The 21,414-nt window shown below is 34.7% G+C and overlaps 2 protein-coding genes across 6 annotated transcripts in view; one reads left to right on the top strand and one right to left on the bottom strand.

The window, feature by feature from the left end:
• Positions 1–3,582, bottom strand: part of LOC128991865 (protein tipE) — a 42,660-nt gene extending 39,078 nt beyond the window's left edge. For 2 of the 5 annotated variants that reach the window (XM_054415100.1, XM_054415104.1), the window contains exon 1: positions 3,427–3,445. The gene's annotated coding sequence lies outside the window, so the exon portion shown is untranslated. Of the gene's footprint in view, positions 1–3,342; positions 3,404–3,426 lie in introns of those variants that run through there. The other 3 variants (XM_054415101.1, XM_054415102.1, XM_054415103.1) reach the window with 3 other exon arrangements.
• Positions 3,583–17,588: 14,006 nt separating this feature from the next.
• LOC128991651 (uncharacterized) lies at positions 17,589–21,366 on the top strand. The gene is made up of 2 exons (XM_054414729.1): positions 17,589–19,137; positions 21,225–21,366. Exon 1 carries the CDS (start codon positions 17,793–17,795, stop codon positions 19,125–19,127), a length of 1,335 nt encoding a protein of 444 aa, XP_054270704.1. The 5' UTR covers positions 17,589–17,792; the 3' UTR covers positions 19,128–19,137; positions 21,225–21,366.
• Positions 21,367–21,414: the final 48 nt, after the last annotated feature.

The raw sequence follows: 21,414 nt of genomic DNA, 5'->3' as shown, positions 1-21,414 counted from the left end.
AAAGAAAGGCTTGTGGTGTACATTCGGCATCCTGTAGCTCATAAACGAGTAAGTTGAGAGAGAAAGTGCAAAGAATAAGTCACATATAAGTCCTCGTTCAAAAAAATATATAAAATACGTTAAAAAATACTGATTTTGTTGTTTTAAAAATGGCCACCATTTTCAAAAGTGCTAGCTTACTTTGATATTGGAACAATTTATTTTATGGTTTTTTTAAATGTAGGTGTGATTTGAAAACTTGTTTATTCTTTGTATTTCCGCTCTTAAACTTACGTTTATGAGCTGTGAGGATGCAGGATGTACTCACAAACCATTTCTTTTTCGATGTAACTCCTAAACAAGTAGCTTTAGAGAAAAATGTCAAGAATAAAAAGGTTTAAAAGTTGTGCGTTTACATTCTAAAACAATCATAAAATACAGTGTATTCCATAGGACTAACAAAGTTGTCAGCCATATTGGAAAATGGCGAACATATTTTTAAAATTCGAAACCACAAAAAAAAACATCTTAAAATAAAGGGTAGTGTCCCATAAGAAGTTAACTCTATATCTCATAATAAAAAAGTTATCTATTGGTTCACTTTAGATGAGACACCCTGTATAATAAAATGAGGCTCTGGCGTACAGCAGCAAATGCACGATATTCATTCATATGTATCCACTACAGTCTGTATATGTACTGAATGAGCTACATAACGTTAATATAATCTATATAAAGCGGCAAATTCAAATACAAAAACCATAATATACGTAATTTTTTTCATTGTTGCGGTGCACAAAAAAGCCTGAGTCCTGTAAAATCGATTATACTGTACTATCTATTACTACTATATGCAAACAAACTGTTAATAACTATGTATCATTTTAAAATGTAAACTATGCACCCCAAATTTTGTATCAAACATTTTGTTGTGCGACCTCGTATAAAAAATCTACAAAGAAAAGTTTCATAAATTAATCCGTAAAAAATATTTTTTTATGTTTATGATATTTTTTAACTATGAATATTTAGGACACCATGGTAAACACTTTTTGTACAATATCGTAACGCAAAATGATTAATAAAAGATTGCGTTATTATCCTTACCCGTTTTAAAGTTATAGCTTAATTTCTAAGAGACTGTAAAATTATCTAAAAGGGGGGGGGTAGAGGAAAGCACAAAGGGGTAGGAGTGGGGACTTTTGGGAAAATGCTCATCTCAACATGGTCTAACAGCATAGAAAAATTCAGCTTTCCCATAGTTACTTACAACATCAAACCTATATCGACTGTGGGCTACGTACCCGTCCATGCGCGCCTCGGTACTACTACGAATTTTCCACGTTTACTCTTACTGAAATCAACGTAGCTCTGTTGTTTTTGCACGGATTTTTTTGAACTTGGTGTTGTTGTACTACTTGTTAGTTTTTCTAACCATAAATAGTTTGTAACATGCCCTAAACAAGCGCAATATTTCCGATATTTCATTTTTAAGTATTTTTAAATTTTATTATTTGCAATAAATGTTGATTAGCGCCTAAAGTATAAGAGATAGAAGAAAGGTTGTAATAACTTTTTTAAAAGACAATATATGTAGGCGTAGATAGACGCTTAATTCACCTTTCTATCATTAACCGTTTGTGAGTTAGACGCGGAAACGTAAACCGATGACCCGCGCAACTTCCCCCCCTCCCCCCCGAGTTGTGACCACCCTAGAAATGCGACATCATCGATTTTTTTCATCTACTACATGTCCCCAACAATAATCAAAAGTCAAATTTTGTCAGACTTTCAGTGCATACTCAACCCGTTTAGCGCCTGGACTAAAACATGTGATTGGAATTTCTTCCATTTGTTTTGATTTTCTGTTTATATTTCGTTGTTATTTTATCCCCAGCATGGCAACCCATAAAGTCCATGTCAATTTATTTTTATTTTGAATTCATTTTTTTGTGCTTATTTTTGAGCCTATTTTAATGTATAAAAACACATCTAATTCTGCACATCTACAGGAAAATATTTTTCTAACAGTCTGCGAAGATTTTCCCTGCGATGCTTACGAGCTGAGAAAAAAATTTTTTCAAGAAACATGCTTGCCTATTGATATACAGTATAAATTGATGTGGTTTTAGGGTGAATAAAACCATTGCTATGGATAGAACTTTAAGTTAATGTAGATGAATTTCACTTATTACTTAAAGTGCTGATACTAGTTACTAATTTCTGTTGTGTACACAATTTTTTATGTGTAAGCTATTGCATCTTATAAATCGTATAAACTAGTGTCAAAAGCAAAGACTGTATAATACAGTCAAGTATAACCATGTACATGGGTTATATCTTTGACTCATGATATAACTATAAGGGTTATATGGATATATCCAATAGTCAAAGGTTATATACTGTTAAAATTGTAATGGTATAATTGAGTGAGGTGTCTCGTGTTATTTGGTTACTAAGACCAAGTCCAGACGATTCTACCTTAGTAACTAAAACTTGTTCTTGAAGTGAGATTGCCTGATGACCTGTTTAGCTCTGATACTGACAAAACTAATCTAAATATAAGTTAGTATCATTTAGTAAAAGCTCAATTATCAAAGACAACTGGATGACGGTTTACAGATTTAATCTTTATCATGTAAACTAACTACGAGGCTATAAATACCTATATATAATCCACATCAAACTATGTCAAACAACGTATTATACACCAGAGTGAGGGAATTCAAATTTGAAGAGTTAAAACCTTGAAAGCATACTGACGTACCACAAATGCACAAACTAGCACACTAAATATAGTCCAGGCTATTTGTGTTGCGTTTCTAAAACAATCCGACATGTACTAGCCCAGGGCAATTCGCCAATAATTAAAGTCATAACAAAATCTAAACCGTGGTAACATCACTGACCAAATGTAGGATTGGTTCTTGGTCCAATTGCCATTTGTCATTGGGTTTTTAATTACAGTTGCTCTCTGTCAACAGGTTGACATTAGGTAGCAATATGTATCAAAAGGTTGGGACCATTCCATTGCAAAACCATTGTTAAGCGTCTGACATTGATACACCCAAATTTGAATATGGTCGATAGAGATTTAAACAACTAATTATGTTGTACAAAAGAAATTAACCAACGAACATGGCTACTGTAAGTTGTACGTATGGATATTTGCAACGACAAACTCCAATTTTAAATCTCTAGCACAGCTTGTACTACAAAACACTCATAACGGTTATAAATACGTCCTTATGGTCAATCTTAGTCAAACATCAATACAACTACAAAACAGCATCTAACTATGAACGCATAGTTTTTGTATGCTATATTTGACAAATAAAAAGATCGTTCTACACAGAAAATTACCCCATAAACCTAACAGCATTCAATAATAGGACATCGAAAACAACATCGAATACATCGCTGTCTAAACACCAATGAACACTTTACTTTACCCACGATACCCATCGTAATCCTGTCTAAGCTTCATCTAGCACAAGCAGGCTTACATCTGAGGAAGGTAGGTTGGTCGATGCTAGCACATGTAGACCACTGGTACGCGAGCTAGCACGGGAGTCAAGCCCGGACTGGGGCGCCAAGCCGCGGACCAGCCTTGAAACACACCCCCGCCTCCCAAACCCACCCCACGGTCGAACCCACTACAGGATGGTACGGCGGAGAATTACGGCCGAATTACGTTCATTTCGGCCCTATTGCTGATGTAGGTATTTCACTTAAATCTAATAGGATAACAAGTTCGGTTAGGTTATGTTTTAAGTTCCTTAGATTTTATAACCTACCCTAAGGGTGGGTTGTGTACTATATGATCTACCTGTAAGGGAGGTTTTGGAATAATTTAACATAATCAAACTAACGTAACCTTTATTTATGTTAAGCTTATTGAAGACTAAAAAAATAAAAGTATCGTTTGTCCTTTAGTTGGGAAAGTTTTTCGACGAAGAGAAATTTCTTCCTTGAGAGACCTCCGATGTTTCGTTTTCTAGTGTTGATGGTGATGGCTGCGGACTTGGAATCACCCCGTAACGGTCCTTCATCTCATTAGAGCCTTTGAAAGGATTTGAATCCAGAACACTAGATATAACACGCAGCCTTTGGTATATTTAATTCAGATATATCAAATTAATAGAGCATTCGTGGTACAATCATCATATCTGTTGTTTATTCAATTCTAAGTTTAAGTTTGATAAAATGTCAAAAAGATTTGTATATAATTAAAATATTATAAATTTGCTAAGCAAAGATCTTACATGCGTCACAATATGAAGGTAATTAGAAAATAAGTGAAAATTGTGAGAGTAGAATTGTAAAATGTGGCATATTTTGTAATAAGTAGGTTTCTATCCTACGATCTATACATTGACTAAACTTAATTGCCTTCACCAAAACTTGTTCAGCGGTTTCCACTGTGTTGGCCCTTTCGACGTTTTATCCATATCCATTAAATTAAACTTTGTTTAAATTGTAAAACTTAGGCTACAATCACCAATATAAAAATTTTAACATGTCCCTTATTTTATCATAAACATTAAACTTAAAACAACCTGTCCTGACTTGAAAATATTTTCCGTAGAGCATTCCTATAACACTAAGGTGATAACAATAACAAATACGAAATCTTCCTTGGATTCGTGCTTTTCTGCACTCTAAAAATATCCAAAACGATACAGCTAAGTTTGCACCAAAAATTTTAGTATTGAAATAAGAATCTACTACCAACTCGAGGAGAAGAACTTAATAACGGATAACCACAACATGGCCACCTTTAACTACAGGCCGCGGCCTGGTAGAATTGGCAACGTCGCAAGTAGGGTTGTTATTGTCAGACGTCCCATAAGATAACATGGCAGATAGGTGACATCAGCTCATTAATTCGTACATTATTGATTTAACTTTAAATTTATGAACATACATTTATTAAAATATTGAAAATAAAACATACAGAATTGAAAACCAAAACAATATGAATTGAAAATCTATGTCTGTACATTTAAAGCCGGGTCAATATTTTCATAGTCCAGTAACCAAGCTTTCGTAAATACACAAATACCATTAGCTGCTTCCAAACAAAACAGCTGTTACAACCCTACTGTCCCTACTTGTGACGTTGCCACTTCGAAGGCCGCGGCCTGAAGTTAAAGGCGGCCGTGACCAGAATGAACATCGAGAGGTCCATTGGTCCATTCATCATTATGATGTTACATCATTACATATGTGAATGTCCCGTACGACGGGACTTTGCATAGACATAGGCATTCATAAAGTGCATATGATTAAGCACAAGATAATATGCATATGAGTAAGTACAATATTTAAGCACTTTAAATTTGCAAGTTGATTGCAAACGTTTACGTTGACAATCAACCATTACTCTGCATCATGATTCGTAATTTCGATTTTTTTTATGTAGTCTTTAAACTTTTATTTTATTGTGTGTTTATTTAGTTATTACTTTTTAAATTTATTTTTCGTAAAGGTGTTCAGTTTTACTAACTCCACTCACATATCCATATCCATCCAACCCTGTCTACTAAACAGTTACACCAACCATGTATCAAGATCTCAGGGATGATTCATTTATCCGCTCCACAGGTGTGGGCGAGTATCGATCCCCAGTTGCGACTCCGGCCGCCAGGAGCGCTAGCTTCGCGTCGTCCGCTAGCATGTCCGCAACTCTATACACCCTAGCTTCACAGATCACAGGTAAATACACGATATTTAGAAATTCCTCTAACATCTGCTGTTACTCATTAGCCAAACGTAGCAACAATTGATATTTCTAAACTCAGTGTTGTCGGTTGAGCGGTTTGTTGTCTAGTTTGTTGTCAGCGGAGGTTTGTGATTTTTTTGTGCTCGCCGGACCCAGCTCATGTGATAAGGATGATAGCCCACGTGCGTGTGTGTGTTTGTGTGCGTTTGTGCGTGGGTCACGTGCTAGATGACGTCATAGACCGCGGTTTACCCGGGTAATGCGGTTGTTGCGCCAGCGCCGCTCACCTGTGTTTACAAATGGATTGTTTTTGTTTGAAACCCTAGAGTTAAAAGCATAAAATGTTTAGAACTTTTCGTATTGAATGGCTAGGATAACAATATTTTAGTAATCCTTTGCCTTATTATACTAATTAATGCTGGTAGTTAAGGTTACACAGGCCTCTTAACAAAGCTAGGGCTCTCTTAATTTTGTTTCACAATGATATTTGCACTTAAGCTTTCTAAGTTACCTCATACTAAATCATATTCTAAAATGTATCTCCTATGTTTGGATTTGGCGTACCATTGACAAATGTAGTTTCTTTTACAAATGCGGAAACTCCTGCGAAAGCTGTGCTCCAGAGGAATTTTGTTTTGGAACTTGTTCCAACTCTACTCTTACAATCAACTATTTACTAATTAGTAACTACAAACAGTAAGAAACAAGGATTCAATAATAATCGTATATTTCTTTTTAAATCACACCCTATTGGTCAAGTCCTTGCCGGGTACCTTGTTATCTATAACAATATCTCACTCTGGAATGTATATATTTAATGTAAGCTCAGATATAAAACTACGACTTTAAAATTATTAAGTACTAGAATGCCACTAGTGTAACCGTTGCTCGTAATCGAGCAATTGCTAGTTAGCTTAGCAACTGTGAATACTAACTATGTTATGACGATTAATAGATTGACTTCACTTGTCGTATTATGTCAAACAAATAGGTCAGCATGTATTTTGGTATACCTTTCGTAAGATTTGTAACAACTGTAACGATCCTTTACTGTTTACGTGTATACTCAATGCTGGTATTGACAATTTGTATAAAGTTCATAACTTTTCAAATCTTTTAAACGTTTTATATTGAGATCGAAATCACGATAACGTAAATACAAATCTAATACAGGCCTACTTTGCATTTTGAACGCTATAACCGAGGTCTTTGGTTTTTGTTATTGTGTCATTTTTTTAGTTTTAACAAGCTGTACCCCTAAACTAGTAGATTTAGAGAAAAAATGCCAAGAAAAGGAAAAAACTTTTTAAAATTGTATTTCATTCCCAAAATATCATAAAATATAGGGTCTTCCGTAAGTAAACTCTAAGTTTGTGGCCATATTGGAAAAATGATGACTACAATATTTTTTTTCAAATGGACTAAAATTGTTAGATAAAAAAATCCAAGGCAGTTACAATTAATTTAACATTTTTTATATCTCTTATAACTTTCGAATAAAACAGCTGGCACAATTATATCAATCACGACGTATACTGTAGTACTCGTTTGCTTTAAATTTATAGTCTTTATGTCTCTTCCTTTATTGGCTTTCTTGTAAGTCATTTGTATACCTTATAAATAATTGTTCTCATTAGTTGTAGATACTGCACAATCGTAAATATTTTTGAGCTAGAATAAAATCAAAACATTAATAAAATAACTCGTAATTAATAATTTGAATATTATGTCTGCATTACCTCTTAAAACCTATTCCCAACAGCACGATTTTACTATTATTATAATTTTTCATAAAACCATTTTTCCCAGCTATAGTTTTTTTAGTCAGAGACAGCTTAAGGACTAGGACAATCTAAAGATATCAGTTAAGTTTTTATGTATGATATTTTTATTTCCGATATCGGACTCTGTCCGACCCTTATTTTTGCATAATGTAAATGAATCACAATATATTTATTAAATTATCAGTTGTGCGTTTACCAAAGCATTACTAAAACACCATCGACAATGGTTTTATTACGATTTTAAATTATACCGTTGCTCCCAAATCCATTTCATAAACTGTCCTTAAACATAAACAAAAACATAGTTTTTATTTCTGACGAGTACTAGTTTTGTGTTTTCAACGTATTCAAGTATGGTATCTGTGTAAACTATTGAAAACTAAACCATATAAGTTTTTCTGTAATACTATATTGTTTACAATTGCTTAATAACAAAGTAAGTACAGTAAGGAGTAAGGACAATTTATATGATGTGCAAAGGGCTTACAGCAAATGTCAATAGAGGAAGACATAAAGGCTAAACATTTTCAACATAAGAGTACAGTTTATGGTCAATAGTGTCGTGCTATGATTTGGAGTGATTGCATTAACTTTTAAATTGCATTTATTTTAAAGACAGCTAAAAGATACCCAGCCTAGCAAAGACCATTGTTTCTTACATCAATTGTTTCAACAATGGTTACATCTTTATATAAGTCGAATTTTTTTAGCAACAGTTTTAAAGTATTGTATGTAAAACAAACATGTTGTAGAGTATTATAAGCATTGCTTAGATACGTACTCTAACCTATATTCAGCAATAGATCTGCACACGTTTTAAATGCATATATATATATATATATATATATATATATATGCAAGAATGCAAGATTCTACAGTTGTTCTGAATAGTTTACCATAAATGTATTTACCAAAATTAGTGCATAAATTAAGCATTATGCCAATACCTTTACTCTTTGTTTTACAACAAATATTATATTATGAATTTTACCTATTGAATCATACCATATACGGTCATGAACTCTTACGTGATTTTATTAAAATTGCCTCTTTTTGCCGCGTTCTTCTCTGATATTTTAAGACCTCCAGATATCCACATGAACTTATGTTCAGGACTAGGCGGTGGGTGAACCTTTCTACTCAAATCTCGCCTACGAGGACAAACCACGGCCAATGCAGCCCCAATCCCTACGAATATTGTATTCCTATGAACCAGCAGTTTTCTTTGTATGCTGAACTTGACAATTTGTTGATATCTTAATTGTGTCAATAAAGTGTAGTTTAAAGTTTAGGTTAAAACTATGGTTTAATATCGCTTGGTAACCAATATATTTGGTTTTTATTGTTATAAAAAGTAACCAGTCTGCCTTGGTGTTAAATCCGTGGAGTGAGAGTTTCAACAGTCATCAATTAAAAAAGGTAATTTGGATAGTGGGTGTTTTTAACTAGGCTAGTACGAGCTTCGATGCCCGTGCTTCACATCGGGGAAGTAAGAGAATAAGAATAAAGCTTTTATTTAGATCCGGCGTATAAAATAGTTACGCATCAAGTATTTACTTTTGAAAATAGTATATTTCGTACCTGAGGCCAAAAAGCTTATTTTGCCGACTCGAGATCGAACGATCGAGAGCTGTCAAAACCCTTTCGGGGCGTGGTATGAATGCAATTTTTCACCACACTATACAAAATTGAAAAATACATAGAATAAATGCACACAACTACAACTTTAAGGTTATGTGAATAATTATTTAGAGGAATCAGGAAAAAGTCGTTGCTAGTGGTGACAATAAAACAAGTCAATTGCAATGCATAATATTATGGATACTACTTGTGTGTATTTAATACCAAAGATTAGATTTAATTAATGTTCTAAAGTAAATAAGCGAACAGCTGATAAGTAAATAAGCGAACAGCTGATAAGTAAATAAGCGAACAGCTGATTTTTGGCCCTAGGGATGTAAAAACCTGCTTAGTCCCCAAATTGACGATGACAGCTGGCATAGAAAGCAATAGGTAGCTTTCAGCATCCAATTAACGTTTGTAAAACGGCTAAAAACATCAATAGTGTGATAAAAAATAACTTATTTTACTACCGTAGTCAAATTATTTCCATTAAATTCAGATGAGGTGTTCAAATTCTCTAGGCGACTAAGCACAGTGCACAAGTGGCGCATGTTTAGAAATACTTGAACTTTATGATTTGTTTTGAAAAGAAAAGCTTACAGTATTTTAAACTGTAGATGGCTTGAAAAGCGCTATTGCCCATGGTGTGGACTATGTTTTCAACACTCAGTTTTTACAAGTTTAAAATTGCATTTTTATGATAATAAAACCACCTAAGTTTACCTAAAACAACTATTCTACAACTATGTTTACCTAATGGTAACTAAGCTACGAAAACAATTAAACAAACAAAGTTGTTACAAATAACAATAAACCAATAATAACAAATTGACAACAAAATATTTTAACCATAATATTATTGTGGTAAAAATAATTATGTTTTTTCATTAATACTGACATTCATGAGTAGTATTTTCGATACTCGTTTAGATTTTTCGCCAACTGCGGTCTTTATATGAACACCTGTCAGGGGTAACTCTTCGAATTGTCCTAGTCTTGTTTTATTTTCTAATATCCATTGTTCAGATATACAAGTTACATTTGCTCCGGTATCTAAAAGAGTTGTGGTTGGTACATTATTTACAAGTAGGCTAATTTCAGGACATTTGTAAGTATTATTAGTATTTTCAAGAAAACTATTTGTGTCCTTTAAGTCATCTTGGAGTAAGAAGCTCCGATCACACAAAATATTGCTAATGTTGGGTAAAATGTCAAATTTTTTCTCAAAATTATATACAGGTTTAGGCCGTAAAATCCCGATTTTTAGAATAAGCACTGAAGAATCATTTTGTGGTGAAAGAGGTGTAAACAATGAGGAAAGTTGATTCTGGCCCTTTGGTTCATCAGTGCTTCCTAGTGAAATCTTTTACCCTTTTACTGTATGGAAACATGTGATAATTCAGAGGTGTTAATTTAACTAATACAGTAGTGGGTCTAGGTGTTCAGATAGATTACACATGGTTTATAAACAAATTATATACAAAGTGAAAAGTAAACAATGAGGATAATTTTGGAACATCTCAGGCCAAAGGAAGAAGAAATGGATTCTGGAAAATGATGCCCAACAGGAGACCGAGAAGTACACGAGAAAGTACTAACATGATCCAAGACATTCCGATGCTGTAGCTCAACAAAACGTGTGCATTTTTCAGATTCAATATTTTACCTTTATAAAAAAATTCTCCTAACCGATGTTCAATGTTCAATATTTTACTTTTGAACCACATTTAAACTCATTGTCTATAAGGCTTCAATAATTTGGAAAAAAATTAAGGATCAAATCCTGTCAATTGAAATTCGTTTTCCGTTTGTGCGTGAGCTATGAGCAATTTTGGACTTCACTAACTTTCATCGCCTTTTGAGTCTAATTGTAATCTTGTACTGTCAAGCATCGGGTATTTATTGGTTTTGTTTTTTCCTTCCACATAAAAGAGTAAAGACGTTTAGTGTAAAATATTGCTTACCACTAGTAAATTATTTTTAAATACGGAATAGTCATACGTGTGTATCCGTTTTGTAATAAATTTAGTATTTAGTGGTATTTAGTATATTTAATTGACGTCGAAGGACAAAAACTAAATTCAACATGACCAAAAAATCTTGTAAAAGAGTTTCAACCCTCTTGTTCCATAGTGATTTCTCTCACTATAGAAAACAATCAAATGCAACAGCACCAATACTTATAATCAGCTCTAATAGATGTACAGTAGTTTATTCCACCATTTCTGCGGCATTTTTTTATTTTCCTGTTAATGCCTCCAAAGTGTGCCACCCCCTCCCCCCTCCCATCATGGTAGTATCGACCTATGACGTCATGATGCGGATCTGCTGACCTTGGGAGCATTTCTTTGTTCCAATTGCATTTATATACAGAAGTCAATAGATCAGCTGATCAACAATGATCTCCAAAGTGTACTCGTTTCTGTACGTATCGTACCAATTATTATTGATAGAAATGTCTAAAGTTGAATGATTATGGCCAAAATTAAAAGGTGTGATGCTAATCTGGAAATGCAAGACGTACTTTAACAGAGTTCTTTGTATGTTAAAGGTACGCTTGAATACGTATAAGCTACTATTTTGAAGATTTATATACAGGTTTCACGTTGGGACATGATTTACTTCAACAAAAAGTAACAGTAAATAATTCTAAAATTTGTACCGGACAAGAAAGCCAGCTATTTCAAATGTTTTAGTAATAAAAATCTAATAATCTAATTATACAACAATCGAACAATTTAGAGACCAAAATCTTTTGGTGGAAGGATGGAAGCTTGAGTTCAAAGAAATCAACATGAGGTGAAACCACATTGTCATAATTCATCAAATGAAGGGAGACGATTTAGTTCTTTGCAGTTAACATGTTGTAAAGGAGAGGTTTTACAAACAGTTCTTGGAACCTAAACATCCACCAGGCCATGAAATTCTGAAAAATCGGTGTTCAATCGTGAAGTTTAAATAAAAATACAAATCCCATCAATGATTCCAGCAGGGGCCAAAGACACTACATAAGCTCCAGCCCCGGGATATCCAGGTATTTTAACCCAAGGCAAACTCCAACAGTTAAAAAAATAAGAGTGTATCCAACGGTCAGAAAGTAGGCAGAATCAGAGAGAAGAATAACAAAGTACACAGTCATTTTTCTGATAAGGAGATCAATTGTTGGGGCACATTAGAGATGAGGTCGTACCAGAGAGACGTACATATGTATTAAAGAGCCTATAGAAAGTCCATCGAGAGAAGCCCTCATGATGAAAAATTTTTAGTTTGATAGTTACATGCCCTACGGGGATATCCTACGGATCTCCAAAGGATGTCCTATGGATATGATCGGAAAACATGATTAATTTTTTTAAATCATTAGTAACGTTATTAGTTATTTTAATTCGAAATAGTATTGAAATACTTTTTAATAACGTTTCTCAAGCACTTGTCCCTTTAATACATCCAATACTATAAAATATGTTTTAATATAGGTAGCCCACCGAGAATATCCATAGAAAATCCCCAGGATATCCTCAAAATGCAATCTTTTAAGTTGGATATGTGCAATATCTTAGAGTGATCCTAGGGACGTTCTCAAATCCTGGGATCTATGTCGAAACTGGTCAGGATCCTGTGCTGTGTGGGAAAGCTGTATTCGGTAGCATATTTTGAGAAGTACTTGAGTTAATAGTGGATATTAGGAAAAAAGGATATCGTGGATATTCTAGGGATATGCCAAAGATATTCCTGTCCCTCGATCAAAAACCCTCAAAAAAATTAAATTATAATTATTGTAACAGGAATATGCCAGGAATGTCCCAGGGATATTCCTGTATCTCATGGGATATTGGGACGTTTTGGGAACTCTGTGGGATATCCTGAGCATATTCTGTGCTATGTGGGGTATAATTTAGTTACAGAAATAGCATATTAAGCATCGAAGAAGTCGGTAATTTCAAGATTAGCCTACTTGTGATATTTGTGCACGAACCGAAATGTATACAGCGTATTTTTTAATGATAATTAATTATTTTATCGTTCAATTTAATAATCCTTAGATTTGAAAAAATATGCCTAAGAATTCTGTCCTTAGGTCTCAAACACATCACAATACGGAATTCCATGACTTCCAGCGCTCTCTTTGACTGAACGTACCCTAAAGGATGCATGCCACTGTGTAGAAATGAGCTCGCTATTTAAGTGACGTCATAGAGTGTCTAGTATTTATATTGAAGTCAAAGAAAATGGAATAGTATTTGTTAATATTATTTTATGAAACGATTTTACGACACGAGTAGAAAATTTAAGGCACGAGCCTTGGCAATTGCCTTAAAAACCTCTATGAGTGTATTCGGCTTTACCTACGACCGTTCTTAATTACTAACAATCTGGGTTTTTAATTACTAACAATCACTACTCATAACTTCCAGAGAGGTCATGTTTTTGTTTATTGTCATTGCCACTGAAAGTGATGCAACGACTTATTGTATAATCAGCTGATCTCAAGTAATTACGTGTTTGTAAAACTTCGTTAAATAATACGTTACTTTTTCAGGGAATAGGTTCTGCTAGCAGCATTCTTACCATAAATATAGTATCAGGTACAATTAGGGAAATATTTCATATTTTTTGGACAACTGAATACTATAGTGAAACATTTAATTTACAGTTAGATTTCAGCATCGAATATGTGGTCCACAACGAGTTGGGTGAAAAAGTGTTCAAGAGGTTTTCAAAATAAACCTGAAGCACATTTTCATTAATCAATTTAACCTTATTTTGTTTCGTCCATTTAATGAATTGCTGGTATGTAATTTCATACCTTTGTTTCGATATTGGTGGCAAAAGATTAGCACAAAAAATTGGTGGTCTCATTTCCATCTCAACAACTTCACTTTCACTAATTTAAATCAGTTCAATCAACCTTCCTTTAACTGCCGCCAACTTAGGTGAAGAATACGCGAGTATCAACAGGAACATGTCGGATCAACAATTAAAATTGTCAACTGATCAGCTGATTAGTTGATATTCAAAGCATTACAATTTTATTTCTTTTCTCTCAACCCTTGAACCTCATTGGTCCGTTAACCGTGTTGTGAGAGAAACTATGCTGTTATGAAAGTAAACAGCTGTTAAGTGAAACTTTTCAATTCTAAGAACTGAACTGAAATGGTTACTGTAAAAACGGTGGTAGGTAAAACCTTAAAAATCATTAAATAACTCACAATTAATAATAAATATAATAGTCTTGATGACTCAGCCAACGCTAAATTAATTGCTATACAGGGTGATCAAAAAAGTGAAGACATAATTTACACAGTGATTCGGGTAAAATAAAGTGAAAATCTAGAATAAAACTGTTTTCCAAAATCGCTTCGTTACCCAGATATCCGCCATTTTGTTTTTTACGTAAACAATTTCATCTTTGGATTTTTTTCAAATGATCTTTATGAAACTTGAAAATGAGACCCGTAAAAATTCACCTTGTTTCAACTTAAATTTTAAAAATGACGGTCATTTTAAGTTTTTTTTTTAAATTACTTTACTAAATAATGGCTCATTTTATGAAAAAATTTCAAGAACACTTTTATTTAAAATTTTAAATTCCCATCAAACAATAAAAAGTTCAAAATCCAATGTTGAATAAGAAATATCTGAAATATTAGATTTTTATATGTAAAATGGCGCATACCTGACTAGATTAGTCTTATTCTACCCATTGAAGTAAATAATACTTCTACCCCATTTTTACAACTAAAAAACGTAATATTTTAGCTATTTCTTTTATATTTTAAAACTTGGCATCGTTTTAAAGATATCGTAGTTCTGGATGAAAACTCAAACTTTTCTTTGTTTCCTAATATAATAGTATTGGTTTCATATTTTTCAATTGATTTATAGTGCAATCGAATTTATTATCTATACAATAAAATATTGTATTTAATATTTTATAATTATTTTTATTCTAAATTATAATTTTTTATTCTGTTTTTATAATTTTTATATAATGAATTGAATTTTTGTGTTTTTATTATTGATTATCTTGTACTAATTTGATTTATTGTATATTTAGTGAACTGGCAACAATATACCGAGTAAACATCTTAATATGGATGCAAAACTGTATTAGTGCTCTGAGTATCGATAAAATAGACATTTTATCTTCATGTGCAAATTGAAACCAGTTTAAAAACAAAAAAAATATGTTAAACTACCTAGAAAATAAATAAATTACTTTATTGTCTTGACAATATACATTGTATCGTTCACAGTACAATTAATTAATGCTTAGGTTTAGTACTAAATTAAACCCTTTATAATTTCATTTTTTAATTTTGGTGCATTTTTCATTGTAGTCTTCAATAGAATAAATCGGATCTTCAGTAAGGATTTGTTTTATTTTTTTTTGTATTCTTTTAATTTTAAGTTTGGAATATTAGTTGGTAATTTGTTAAATAATTTTCTTCCATTGTAATAAAGATTTTTTCATAAAATTTGTTTTGTAGAAAGTAGAAGAAAATATTTGTAATTTTCTCAAATCATAATTCTTCTTACATAATTCATCATTTTTCCAGAATTTCTCAAAATTGTTTTTTTAAAAATAGTAACGATTTGTAAATATATATTTAGTAAAAGGTCATAAACTGGTATTTTTTAAATATGTTTTCAGGATTGGCGTGGTTTCAATTTAAAAATAATTCTTAATGAAGACTTTTGTAATATTTGTTTAGTTTTTGATGAAGTTGAGTCCCATACAGGTATTGCATATCTAATGTTGGAAATAATTAATGAATGATATACAGTAAGTTATGCGTCTTAACTATAGAACATAGACAATCTTCTTAGTGTATACAAATAATTTGGGAAAGTTTTTTACATAAGTGCTCAGTATGTGAGTTACAATTTGAATTTTTGTCTATAATAAGTCCTAGGAATTTGATTGTTTCTACTTCTTCTATATGTTGATCATCAATTAAAATATTTAAGTTGAAATATTTTTTTGTTTTATCTCTGATTCAAAAATTTATAAATTTTGTTTTATTTACATTAATTTCTAAATTGTTTTCTATGAAGCATTGTGCTAGTTAATTTGCTTCTTTATAACATTTAATTTCCAATTCTTCTCTATATTGGCTGGTTGTCAATATGGTCGTGTAATCAGCAAATAATATCACTTTGGTTAATTTTCTTGAATTTGTCACATTATTTATTTATATATTATAAATAAAATTGGACCTAGTACAGGACCTTGTGGGACACCTGATTTTGTTTCAAAATTTTCTGAACTATAAAGTTTTACATAATTATTATTATCAATAAATGGAATTTGGACTGACTGTTGCCTGTTATCTGAAGCTTGTTTTCATGTGTTTCGTGCTGAGGGTGTTTTGGTGCACTGATATTGACTGGATGTTTCTCTTTCATGTTTTGGTATATTTTACAATGTGTCTTTCAAAATCTGCTTTGGTTACAAAAAGTATTTTTTTAGTTTGATCGTTTTATTTAGTCCAAATTGTTTGTATAATTTGTTAAGTAAAAAAAAACGCCCCATACATAAACTTTAAGGAATCAACATAAAAATTCTTCATCTGATCTATTAGAACGGGGAATCTAGTAGCAGTAGGCATTTTCTCACACTGTAAATCTAGTTTAAATCAAGCTCCCATGTGTTGATTCTGCAGTTCTGGATTTCAAAGATATAATATACTTGCAGAAAACCCCATTTCCAACCATGAACCATGCATTTTGTTTATGCTAATTGACTTTATAACTAAAGTAATAACTCTCTTAACTATCCAAAGTCAATGGTTCATAATAATTCTATTTGTTTATTTACTTTGTAGCAAATAATGCTCAACGGTATCAATCCTTCTCTATTTTGTAATGTAGTAGTTTAGATTATTTATTGATAAACATATGTTACAACTTTTGTGTACCTTTTTATTGTTACCTTACAAATACTACAATCAATTTACCTTCTAAGATCCATGTTCAATTTATATTTTGGTGAAGGGAAAAGCCCATAGACCGCTATGTACCATTTCGGCTATATGCAGTCTCATAGTTACAATGTCTGTACTCAATTTCATGCGGATCACTTCAGCCGTTCAGAAGGTATTTGTAAAACAAAAGCAGGAGAGTAGTTTAAGAGCTTCGCTCACTCCGCTCAAAGGAGAAAAACACGCTTATTAGCTTCAGGTTTGATGAGAGAATAGAGGCGTGGTGGTTGATGGTAATAGCTGCAGTCATAGTGCATGCCTGGCAATCATTAGATCAAGTCCAGAGTAAAGTTAGTAGAATTTTCATTTTTGGTCCTAGTGCTTTCATAAGTTATCCTGACCAAAGAAACAGCTGATCTTACTTTAGGAACTCACTTTTCTCACACTCATCTTCATTCATATTAAGTTAACACACCTAGATGAGTCTACATCTTCAACAGTGATATAGAGTGATATAGGTACATGGCGGTGGGTGAGGGTGGTTTAGGGGGGTCAGAGGGGGCGCCGTGGCGCTGGAGGGGGGGCAGAAGTATTGATCAGGCGACGCCGGAACTGAGTCAATAAGACTTGGCCCATTCACCGTAGTGAGGACCTAGAGTGCGGACGAGCGGGGATGGGTAGCGTGTGTTCTCAGTCATGACAAGCTCCGCGGTGACAGTGTCGTTGTAGAGTGTCTGTAATCTGTAGTGATCCAACATGCCGAAGCCGACGCCCGTGGAGGACCTGGTGATCCCACCGCAGGACAACCGCATCTGCGGCACGATCTGCATGTGTCAGATGACAGCTGTGTTGAGCAGCGTGGCGCTGGTGTACCTCACTGTGGCCATATACATGCCGAGCTTCAGAGCGTTCAAGTCAGGCATCACCGAGGTGCCGGCTATGTGCACCACCACGAGGGCGGTGACCAAGGACAACTGTGACTGGGGCTCGTGTGGAGAGTGGTGCCTCAGCAAGACATCCGGAGCCTGCATGCAGATCTACGTGAACCTGAGGAACAACGGATCTAGCTTACTGTTCGCCAACTGTACCAACACGGCGAATAAGACGTGTTACGGGATAGACCAGGAGAACGCCAAGAAGAGCCGGTGTATCGCCGACGAGTGCCGCAACCTGACCGGAACCTTCAACTGCACCATGGGCACCTGCATCAACATCACCGACGCCTTCGAGTGCGTCTTCAGAGAGACAGACGCGCCGCTAAAATGTTCCGGGAGACGAGGTAAAATAAACTGTATAGATATAGACGGGCTGCAGCATTGCACCCGAGGGACGTGTGAGAGGATCAGATCCCCGTACAACTGTGACCGGCGCTGTCTCGACATCCCCACTCGTAACAAAAACGTGATCGTGCTGAATGGCGACAAAGTGTATCTCTCACATTGCCAGCGAGCTATAAACGTAGAGACAGACTCGGAGATATGGAACGAGACCAGAGAGAATGTGTTGATGGCGAGCTGCTTCACGATAGAAAACAGCTCCGCGGGAGGTATTACCGCGTCGGACTGCATCAACGGCTCAGTTCTGGAGAAGAACTTGCTAAGTGATCTGACCAACTTCACGTACCTGACCTACCTCCACGTGCATCACACCAAGATACTAGACGAGACTAGGATGGTAGCACCTCCAGAACCCGACCTGTTGATCGCCAACGAGAGCAAGTTGCTGATTAACCTGGAGGGCTGCGTTAATACACTGAAGGACGAGTGCCGTGAGTTCCTCAGAGAGTACGGAAAGGACGGGTCCGACCACAACGCGCGCGCTCGCTTCCCTTGTTTCTTCTCGGAGCAGGATACGGACACCGTGGTGGCGCGGTTCAGTCTGGAGAAGACCTATAACGAGTTCCTGATCGCCTCGATAGTGCCTTCCTGTCTGTTCGTGATCTCATGTATCACGCTGATCCTGTGCCAGAGGACAGTGGAGGTGGGCGACGACGCGAGGATGAGGTTCAAGAAGAGGAGTAAGTCGTCGGAGAACAACAAGGATGGAGGAGCCAGCGACGCGGGAGGGGGGGACCACGCCATGGCCCTCTGAGATCCGTCGCGTAAGATCGTCTTTAAGTTCAACTGTTAGATGTATGGGATAATCAAAAGCAACAACAATTTAGACTTCAAACAAATGTTAAAACATAAAATAAAATTGTGATTTATGTTCAGTAATTACATAAGTCAGCAAAGTATGGTAAAGTCTTGGAGTCTCTTAGATTTACAATTTTAATCGTTTACAAGGATTCCAGAATTGCAAAAAATAGTTTAATTATCGTTCATATGTCATTAAAGACCCCTGAGAATCAATGAATGATTTCATTGAAGTTCTTACACATTTCAATATTTATTTTTTTAATAGCAATATTTACCAAAACTCCAAGAAAATGCTATACTGTATTTACTTAGGAAGGTTAGGATCAAATAATTAGTCAAGGTGCCTAGAGTTTGACTACGATGATAGTAGCTGACGATCGATTCAATCATCTTCAAGTTAGACTGAGCAATAAAATGAACAAACTAACAAAAAAGACTTATCTAGGGACATAAACCTGTTCATATACTTTTTTATGAAATTTTCCAAATTTTTACCAAATTTCCAATAGTCATTTTAAGTAGATAAATTAACATTATAGTGATATCAATCAATTATATCAATTAATTTAAATGGGAACGCCACTGTGCGTATTTTAACCCAAATATGAGTGAAGGATGAGTGTAGTATGAGTGGGGCGATCTTGTAGTCTTGTTAGTGACTAAGGCCGACATGTTCCTTAGACCATAGACTTAGACACAGCTGTTAATTAATAGCCCATACAGGCAATGGCAACTAAGGGACCTCCAGTTTATAGTGGAATCCGAACCACATTTTTGCCTCGTAATTAACGAAGGGGTCTAATTATCAGGATAGTACTCAGGGCAGCCGTATTAATAACAAGTGCAGACGCTAATCCACACGTTAGATTTACATTCTAAAATAATCATAAAATACAACAAAGTCGTCGGCCATGTAACCATCCCAAAAAAACATCATAACAAATAATGGGGAGTGCCCCATAAGAAGTTATCTATCTCATAAGAAACAGTTAACTATTGGTTCACTTTACGTCAGACGCGCTGAATATCCGTAAAACATACAGCTATCGAGTACCATAACCAATAATTGACAAAGCTTTCACCGAATCTAAAAACAGATACAGCTACTTCTTCTTTTAATGGCTCACTAAAAAATGAATGGAACCGTGCAAACACGTCGGCTTTGATAGAAGGTTGACATTTAGTTAAAAGGTTGCCCCGTCACTCACTTGAAGCAAGAACTCTTCTATTGATCTGCCCAGTGCTGCTATCATTTTAACCCAACTTCCCACTATTATTTTTTAACAGCTTGTTTGGTCAAAGCCACTGTGTGTATTTTTTAGTTGAATAAACTCATACATTTGAGGATAATCACATTTTCACCACTAGTAATTGCATAATGCAGTTTTTACAAATCATCAATGGTGTTGTATACGCCACCGGCTTTTTTAACATTTTTTTTCGGGGAACGATCCAAACCTTTGTATAAGAATTCAAAAGAGTGAGTCTACATATAAAAGTCTATGTTAGGTGAATTATCTCCTCTTTTTAAATTTTTTAATAAATCCAAAATAATCAAGCCTTATGTCAACAATACCAAACTATCTATGAATGTGTATGACAATAAATAATGACCCTTAAAATATTTTTTTATTTTTCTACTTATATTCTTAGGGGCAATGACACAATGTTTCACATTAACCTGAATATGAGGGAGGATCGGTGTATTGAAGTGCGAGGACATATGCAGCTTTGTTGTTGTTTACGACTATCTGTTATTCAGCCATGATCGTTTATTAATCAGGAATGGTCGAGGACCAAAAGGCTAGCTTTTCTAAGAATCCACTGAACACCTTGGGGAAGTTACGTAAGAGCTTTAACCACTCAGCCACCCAGCAATCGATGGCAGTTAAATTTGTAATGTTGTTTTAAGTAACTAGTCTAAAGACTGAACCTTTTAGTAACTATAGTTTATCTGTTGTCAGAGAGAATCAAGTGCTTTATAGGTGTTAAACTTGTACTAATCCATAATCCGATTCACCTCACATTATCAGTAACCCCTCTGTTGCAGGCATTCCCCTCCTGCAGGACAGTCCGACGCACCAGCACGTTTTCTCACTTCAAGACTACTAATTTCTTCTCTCGCTTGGCTCACGGCATCGCTTAGTGCGCGGTGCGGCAGGGGAACGCGTCACAGGATCTCTTATCGCTCGAACTGTGTCACAGTAGTGGACTCGTGTAGTGTAGTGTTACAGACAGCC

This window comes from Macrosteles quadrilineatus, unplaced genomic scaffold (assembly GCF_028750875.1).
Source record: "Macrosteles quadrilineatus isolate MER2022 unplaced genomic scaffold, UCM_ALF_1.0 Scaffold_4__1_contigs__length_99947679, whole genome shotgun sequence".
NCBI classification, from domain to species: Eukaryota; Metazoa; Arthropoda; class Insecta; order Hemiptera; family Cicadellidae; genus Macrosteles; species Macrosteles quadrilineatus.
This window is presented reverse-complemented; position numbering and strand designations above follow the sequence as displayed.

What these genes read in the sequence shown, in the direction of transcription:
- LOC128991651 (XM_054414729.1), top strand. Translation starts at nt 17,793, where the DNA reads ATGCCGAAGCCGACGCCCGTGGAGGACCTGGTGATCCCACCGCAGGAC.